The sequence below is a fragment of the Antrostomus carolinensis genome, unplaced genomic scaffold (genome assembly GCF_000700745.2).
Source record: "Antrostomus carolinensis isolate BGI_N321 unplaced genomic scaffold, ASM70074v2 scaffold47599, whole genome shotgun sequence".
Lineage (NCBI taxonomy): Eukaryota > Metazoa > Chordata > Aves > Caprimulgiformes > Caprimulgidae > Antrostomus > Antrostomus carolinensis.
This window is the reverse complement of record NW_010337317.1, coordinates 394-8,624: the sequence shown is the minus strand read 5'-3', so window position 1 is coordinate 8,624 and position 8,231 is coordinate 394. Positions and strand designations below refer to the sequence as shown.

Genomic DNA, 8,231 nt, shown 5'->3' with positions numbered 1-8,231 from the left:
GGTGTCGCGCCCGCCGCCCCCAGCCAGTTCCCCTCCGTTAACCCCATCGCCTGTGGCGTTCAGCTGGGCTCAGGGTCTGCGCAGGATTTTAACCCTCTGGGTAGAGGCTGTGAGGGGGGAGCCGGGGCGCTATGGGTGCGAACTGACATCCTCGGCCCAGGCGGCGGCTGAGGAAGTGCAGAAATACCAACGTCTTAATGCGGAGTTAAAGACCCGAGAAATGCTGCAGTTACTGCAGGCGTGGGATTCGCTTTGGGCGCACGCGGAAAGTGGTGTGAGAGCCACTGTGAGTTACTGACAGAATCGGGACTCTCCAAATCCCCACAGGAAAAGGTTGCGTATTGCCTGTCAAATCGGGCGCTGCTTGCACCAGGAGTGTTGTGCATGTGTTTGTGGGACAGGCGGAGACAGCTTTAAGTTCTTGATGAATTGTGATTTATTGTAATGATCTGAATGTGATTGCTGATAAAATCGTGGGAACTAAAAGGAGGAGCAACAATGGGATCTCGCAATGATTACCAATATGGCATGACGCATTCACTTGCTTGACACTCCCTGCTGGTGGACAGGCCACCTTTACTCAGCCCGGAACAGGAACATGTATTTTATACCTGCTCAATAAATAGTCCAGGTTAAGCATTGAAAGTGGGAGAAGGATGAGTGGCCAGCGAAAGACTGGATTGTATCATTCAGTGTATAAGGGGCAGGTCTTTTTATGAGAGAGATTAAACCCATATAGATTTAGGCTTTGTTTTCCTCAGAGTGATGCATTTTGAAGCCCAGACATGATACATAAGATGTATAAAAGTTAAAATTGCAGACTATAATTACAGTAGTTTAACCAGGAGGCTGAGGGATTTGCATTTCTTCTGTGAGGTGTTAAATTATTGTCTCTTCCACTTAAGCTTTTGTGTGCCGTAAGATCATATTTGTGGCCATGAAATACTGCTTTGCTGTTAATATGCAGGTCTCAAATGCATTGAATAAAGACTCTTGTAGAAGATGTCTAATCAGTATTCCTTGCTGAAATACTTATAGTGTTATTGGATACATCTTGGAATAAAAACAGCTGATGAACAAGAGACCTCTTCCTATAAAAATACAGTTTATATTTGGAAAATAAAGGATGCCATAGAGAATAGGAAAGAGCTATTGCTGTTAGCAAAATTGCTGATGCATTTAATAATGTGAGGAGAAGGCTGTCACAGCTAGCAGGCTACTTCTAGGTGTGTTCAGTTTATTACAACAAAGAAGGCTCCAGTCTCATGGCTTACAAGTATATTTAACTTTACCTGCTGCAAGCAGGTAATTCAGCTTCTCATAGTATGTGCTCTTAAACTTGTGTAGGCTGTGCTATTAAAGATTGAATTGATTCGGCCTATAAGCTTATTCTTCCTTTCAGAGGATTTTGCCTAATTGACTCTTTCCATTCAGAATAGAGAATATTTGTATGTTATATCTCTGTATCCCAGACCACTCCCCACCCTTCTTCAGAATAGAGAATATTTGTATGTTATATCTGTATCCCAGACCACTCCCCACCCTTTATAACTCTACAATTATGAAGCCTATTAGCTTAATTCTGGGATTTTTTTTCCTAGCTGTCTGTATTTGTAGATAACCATTCAGCACAATGCAAGTCGCAAATGATGATGAATGATATTTAACATGGCAGAAGGGCATTCAAATAGGTATTACTGTAACAGTTTTTCCTTCTTGAACTTTTATGGCTGTTTCTGTCAGCCACTAAATTTCCAAGTTAACCTTTCTTCATTTAGGTCCATTAGATACCAGTAATGTAATGGAGGAGGTATACTGTTGGTAATTTCTTAGTGAGAATAGTTGTATGTAAAATAGTCTGAAGTAAATTCCTTGCAAATATTTTTTATATTTCTTTTGTCATCATTGTTATTGTTTAAATGTAATTTTGCTGGAATACTGTGTCAGTTTTTTTAAGGAAAAACGGCTTCTTACCATTTTGCTCTGTGCTTTTTCACCGAATAGTTTCTAATGGTTTCTTATCAAATAGAAAACTTGTATCTGATTTACTGTGGAACTTTGTAATTCAAAAGTTATTTCATTTTTATTTTCCTTATTCTAGCTTTTCTACGGAAAGTCTACAGCATTCTTTCCATTCAGGTTCTTTTGACCACAGTCACATCTGCAGTTTTTCTGTACTCTACAGGAGTGCAGGCATTTGTTCATGAAAGGTAAATACTAAAATGAAACGGAGCTGTTTGTCATGTGTTAAGTATAGTTTATGTAGTTTATTGTTCTGGAACATTTCAGTATTCCTGATCATTTTTATCCACTGTGTTTTGATTCTGTAGTAGAAAGTTTGTAACCTGATTAGGAAATAACTCTTCTTCTCTGACATTTTTTTTCTCCTTGGTTTATTATTAAATTTATTTTTATAAGTATCATTCAATTTTATTTTAATCACTTCTTTATTCATAGTGCTTATTTTAATATTTACCCTATGAAAACCTATATGCCAGTTGCAGAACATCTCAGTTGGGATTGGACTAGATGATCTTTCCAGGTCCCTTCCAATCCCTAACATTCTGTGATTCTGTAATTACTGACATTTCTTGTTCTATGGTCTAAGAATCTGCTTTTGGAATCTGTTTGGAATGCTGTAGTTTATAGGTACCTGTTCCAAAAAGCTGAATCGTGTCTTACTCCTCTCCCTCCCTCCCCCATCTTCTTTTGTTTCTTTTCCTGAAATCTAGTCTGCTAAAATTCTTGTGAGCTTGCTTCTTTGTGCCTCTCAGATTTTAATGATTAAAAACAAGTCTCAAAAAACAAACTGTGGTGAATGGGCAGGGGAAAAGAACAGCAGGGGAAAGGAGGAGAGTACTGAGTCCAGTTTCTGTTTTCCTGTAAGTGTATTTGCAGACTTTGCTTTTACTTTGACTTCAAAGCCCAAATAAAAAAGGAGAATCAAACACTACATATGAAAGTTTCTGTATAAACTGTAGAGTATACAACAGAGGTTGTAAAACTACAGATTTCTCCTTAACTGTGGTAATTTAAAATCATCCCACTCACTTAGAAGTATTGTGATTTTGTGTTTGATTTTGGTCCAATTTTTGCTTGGAGGGCTGCTTGAATGTTTAATTATAGTGATACTTACTGGTCAGTGCTGGTTTTCTTTGGTGCAGTTAATGCCCATGTTTGTTGCATTCAGGTGCTTATAAAAAACAGTTTCCTGAATGTGGAGCTCTTTACAGGCAAAATATTACATATACTTTAAGACTGTTAGTTTAGTACAGGTGGAATTTCCTCTTCATACAGGTTTGTCTCCAGGTGATGGATTCCTGGGCAATTTTTGGCTTCAGTATGAAAAAATTGTCTTTACTTGTGACTGCACCATTTTTAACTGATTACTTCTGGTGGTATGTTTTAGAGCAGTTTTATTGCAAAACTTGCTTTACAATTATTTGGATATACAGAGCAATATCTTTATCTAGGTGATCACTTAAAAACTTGGGTTTATATAAACTGTTTTTTAGTCTTCCAGATATTTTATTTTAATTTTGGTGACATTTTTGTATGGAATTTTACAGGCCTACCTTGCTTTTGGTATCTGGGTTTGGATCTTTGTCTATAATCGTGGCACTGACCCTCTACAGACACCAGCATCCTGTTAATTTATACCTGCTTTTTGGATTTGTAAGTATTTATATAAATTTAAAGTCTTGCATTGCAATGAACATCTTGAAGCAAACTAGTGGTGGCTGATTTGTTTGTCTTGTATTCCTTGAAAGATACCCTATATACTGAGCTATTTTTTGTAGATTCTGTCTACAGGTTGTTCCTAGATAGCCTCCACATCATGTTTCTTTCTGCTTCTTTTTAGGAAGAGTATTAGAACTTGGAATCAGATTGAGCAAGTTTTGTGGTTTTTTTTCATGTCTGTGTATAAATGTATCTATCTGTCTGCACTCAGTGTTCTTTTTTTTTGATGTCAGTGATTTTTCTATGAAACTGCTCAGCAGCAGCAAAGGAGGAGGCAGTTCTTTTGTTTAATGGACAACCTCCAACAGAGACTCAAATGCAACCGTCCATATGAGTTTATGTCATTAATTGTTTTCTTTTTGATGCTGAATTCTGAGCATGTCTCCAATGCAGGCAGGTCAATCAGAGCTGTCCTCAAATTTCAATGTCCTGCCTGATGTTGCAGATTTATCGGTACAGGCTGACTGTTGCTCTTGGTTATTTTGGATTATGTAGCAAAACAATCTTCTGAAAAGAAGCCACAGTAGCACAATTACAATTTAATGCTTTAGGAATCGCCTAAATTGTATTTGTGATACAACAGGAGGACAGCTTTGCTGTGTAATTGAATAAGCTGTTTAAATGGTAACACGGTTACATGCTTCCTGACTTCAGAACTCTTGCAGGAGAGTAAAATATTTTAAAACGCTGAACAAGTGCAGCTGTAACAGGGAGTGATGTAATAGTTTGACAAAATGTGGTGTGGAAGTTTGTGATATGACAGCTTAAGTATTACATTGTGTAGAAATAGAAGGATTCAAATCTCTGTGTGATAAATTGGTTTAAACATAATATGGGTTAAAAGTTCTGTTATTACTGACCTTTTGGTTCATGGCATAGAGATTTTTCTCATATTTTATTGTAATGAAACTTAATTTGAAATGTTATTTTAGAAAAACTCGGGGCCCATACTAGCCTTCAGCCCAGACATCAATAATATGTTTGATTTGAAGAGCTGTTTCAAAACAAGGAAACAAGTGGGAAAAGGAGGTTGATGCAGACACTTAGCTGTCCAACAAGATATGAAGAGTGTATTAATTTTATAGTCCCTTAAATAGTTCGTAAGAATGCTGTGCACTTTGAGTAGTAAACCGGTATGGCATTTTTCTTTACGGGCTGTTTCTCATTCATTTTCAGTTTATATTGTGTTCTTCTTATGTAACACAACAATTTCTAGCACAGTAAGACAGTATGATGCCATTTTCCTCCTGAAAACTAAACATGTTTTTATATACAAAGATTTAACAAAAGAACTAATGTAATGCATGCTGGGATTATGTAGCAGAATGGGACTCATTGCATGTGAAGTCTCCATGTGAGTGTTGTGTGTGGTTTTTTTCATCCTTGTAATTTTTTGTTTTTACTTTCTGTAGACCCTACTGGAAGCACTGACAGTTGCCATTACAGGTAAATGGCAGCCATCCCATTGTCTGAGTCCATAAAGAAATTGGAAAAGTGATCCAGTATGCTGTGTTAATACCACCTGAGATTCCTAGATGTGACTAAAATGATAATACATCTTGTTTGAAAATTCTAATGACAATGATAAGAGTTTAGCAAAAAACAGAGAATCAAGGGAGAATACAGGATTCTGATCCAGAACTGGCACCGTATAAAACCCGAGTTGTGCCATCTGTTCTTTGGGTACAGCTGGCAATGCTCTTTACAAGGCAATGCTCTTTACAAGGCGGCTCTCAGCAGAGCTGATCCGTAGGTGAAGTATCCTTATCTTCCTCCTCAGTTTCCTCCAAGGGAATTTGAGTTTGCCAAGTTCTGCACGTTGTTGTCAGGGTTGAGATGGGGTGGTGTGCAGACAAGTCATGGCATCACCTTGCACTATAGCTTCCCCCATAAGGTGAAACCTCTTCATTGTGGGTTACGATTGCCTGCAAAAAAAAGTTGTTAGGGGAAAGGAAAGATTAAGGGGAAGGGAAAGATTCAATTAATTTCTCTTATCTTTCCCCTCTGTTCCCTAATCAAAATTGTATGGGCCTTTAGAGAAGAAGACTGTTTTTTTTTTTTCCTTGTTTCAGTATAATGAAAAATTCAGACAGCTTCTTCCTTGAGATCTCACATATCTATGCTTAAAATACTTCTTTTCTTTTCTTTTTTGTTTGTTTGTTTTTTACTGTGAATAGGGAAGATCTGTTTATTTCCATTTAAGAAGCTACGGCTATGAAGTAACTGTCAAACTTGGCTAGTGCAAGGGTCTGTGAGTTCTGTGATCATTATTTTGAAATGCAAAGGCAATTTCAGGCACAATTTACTTTTTTTGTTCACAGTTCAGATTTTTTTTTCCTATCTGTGAAAGTTTAAACTTCTGTTTCCTCAAAAGATAACTTAGCAAATACATAGTGTAATGTTCTTTAAATTAAAGTTTACTTCTTCTGTTTATAGTGAGTTTCTATGATGTGTTTGTCGTCTTGCAAGCCTTTATTCTTACTACTGCTGTATTTCTTGGACTGACTGCATATACCTTGCAGTCGAAGAGAGACTTCAGCAAATTTGGAGCAGGGTACGTTGTCATATTGATGATTTTTTTAATTTTCTTTTTTTTTTGTTAAGATAGGTTTTACTTTTTTTAAAGCAAGTTTTGCAGATAAAAAAAGGAATACAGGTCAATAGAACCTGTTTCAAGGGAATGGTGAGGCTGTTATTTATCTTTAATTATTAATTATTTTTAATTATTAATTTTATGCAGTTCTGCTTTCTTGGTAAGAAATTATTTTCTGTGATTATGGTTCTTAAAACCATGCTATTACACTAGAAAACTAGTTTACCTGGACTTTTCACAGAGACAGAAGGCAGCTGCTTCAAATACTTTTAAAAAAGTAAAGTTAGGGCATAACTTTTGACAGCTTTATAAAAATAAGTTTTACTGCTGATACCAATGAACAGTTGGCATCTAAGAATTATGGACCAAATGGACTCACCAAATATATGGTGAAGAGGTTTTATAAGAAGGGAAGAAATTTTCAGTAGGATTTAACAGGTATTGTTGCTCACAGTTAAATTTTTTTTTCAGCCTCTTCGCTTGTTTGTGGATTTTAATCTTCTCGGGTTTCCTGAGGGTAAGATACCTTGTGTTCAAGGTTAAAAAATATTCTTTAACATAAATCTTTTACTAACTTCTAGTGTAACAAAAAGGTTTGGGACAGTCCATTATTGCTTAATGAAAGAAAATTCCTAACGGGATCCGTTACTGTTGTAGGTCATGCAGATGATCTTTTAACCATTGATTTAAAATTCAAATTTTTGTTGGATGCTGTTCTTGCTAGTGGAAAAGTGGTATTTGCATTGATTGACAAAATTTGTCAGTCTATATCCACTACTTGATTGAGACAATGGGAAGGAGTTTTGTGTTTTAGTTGTATTTTGTGTTTCTACTTTTTCTGCTGTTAACATTCTGGAGACCAGAGCTGCCTCTCTTAAGTCGAGGCACTTTTACTCAGTTAAAGAGGTTGTGTGACTGGGGACTATATGAAAGAAGAACATTGAAATGTCATCGTCTTATTGTATTTGTGTGTACATAACAGTAGAAAGACAGTGTGCATCCTTCTTTTAAATGTGGCTTATCATTATGCAGGGATTTTAATAGTAAATAGAAAATTTAATTTACAATTTTTTTTTTCATGTTTCATTTGCCTCCAGCTGTTTTTCTACAGTGAGACAATGGAGTTGGTGTTTGCTGCTGCCGGAGCTCTTCTGTTCTGTGGATTTATTATTTATGACACTCATTTGCTGATGCACAAATTATCCCCTGAAGAGTACATACTGGCTGCAATCAATCTCTACTTGGACATCATCAATCTGTTCTTACACCTGCTGCGTTTACTGGAAGCATTTAATAAAAAATAGTCAGAAGCACTGAGGTTTGACTATAGTGTATATAAAGTGAAGTACCTAAATAGTGTTTGGACGATCTACAGACTGTGTAATTCTGTCTTCTAGAGACTGAATCTTTATTATTTTTTCATTCTATGAATATTGATCCCTCCTTAGGGAAAAAAAAAGCTTTTTTTGTAGCTAAAGTTCTTCTCTATAATATACATTTTAGAGAGTTAACATGCTGTCATCATTTCAGTCACTTTTTTAATCACTTAATTTGCACTTGACATAATTCACGATTAAAACGTTTGCCAACTTGTGATTGCTCCTGAGGATGCCTCCCTCTGCTCTGCTGTAGCTGCTGGAAAGGTTTCCTTTGGGATGGTAAAGTGTGCGTACCACGTAAAGGGAGCCCGAGTGTATCGTTGTGCAATGTTTTACTAGTTTTTGTTTCATAAAATGGAATGCTGTCTCTAACAGATGTTCTGTTGTTGTTGGGGGCTGTCAGGTTGTTGTGTAAGCTGGGAGGGTGGTACAACCATTAAAGGGAATGTTCTTCATTTAAGTATTATTTATTGGCTGTCTTTCAGCATTCTGAAAAATCATTGGAGGTGGATTCTGTC

At 36.6% G+C, this 8,231-nt stretch overlaps 1 protein-coding gene across 1 annotated transcript; it reads left to right on the top strand.

Moving 5' to 3' along the window:
• Nucleotides 1–2,101: 2,101 nt before the first annotated feature.
• TMBIM4 (transmembrane BAX inhibitor motif containing 4) lies at nt 2,102–7,655 on the top strand (the record flags this gene model as incomplete). The annotated part of the gene is made up of 6 exons (XM_029086775.1): nt 2,102–2,210; nt 3,570–3,675; nt 5,154–5,187; nt 6,178–6,295; nt 6,806–6,851; nt 7,432–7,655. Coding segments are annotated over 6 exons (620 nt in total), but the record flags the coding sequence as incomplete, so codon positions are not given.
• Nucleotides 7,656–8,231: the final 576 nt, after the last annotated feature.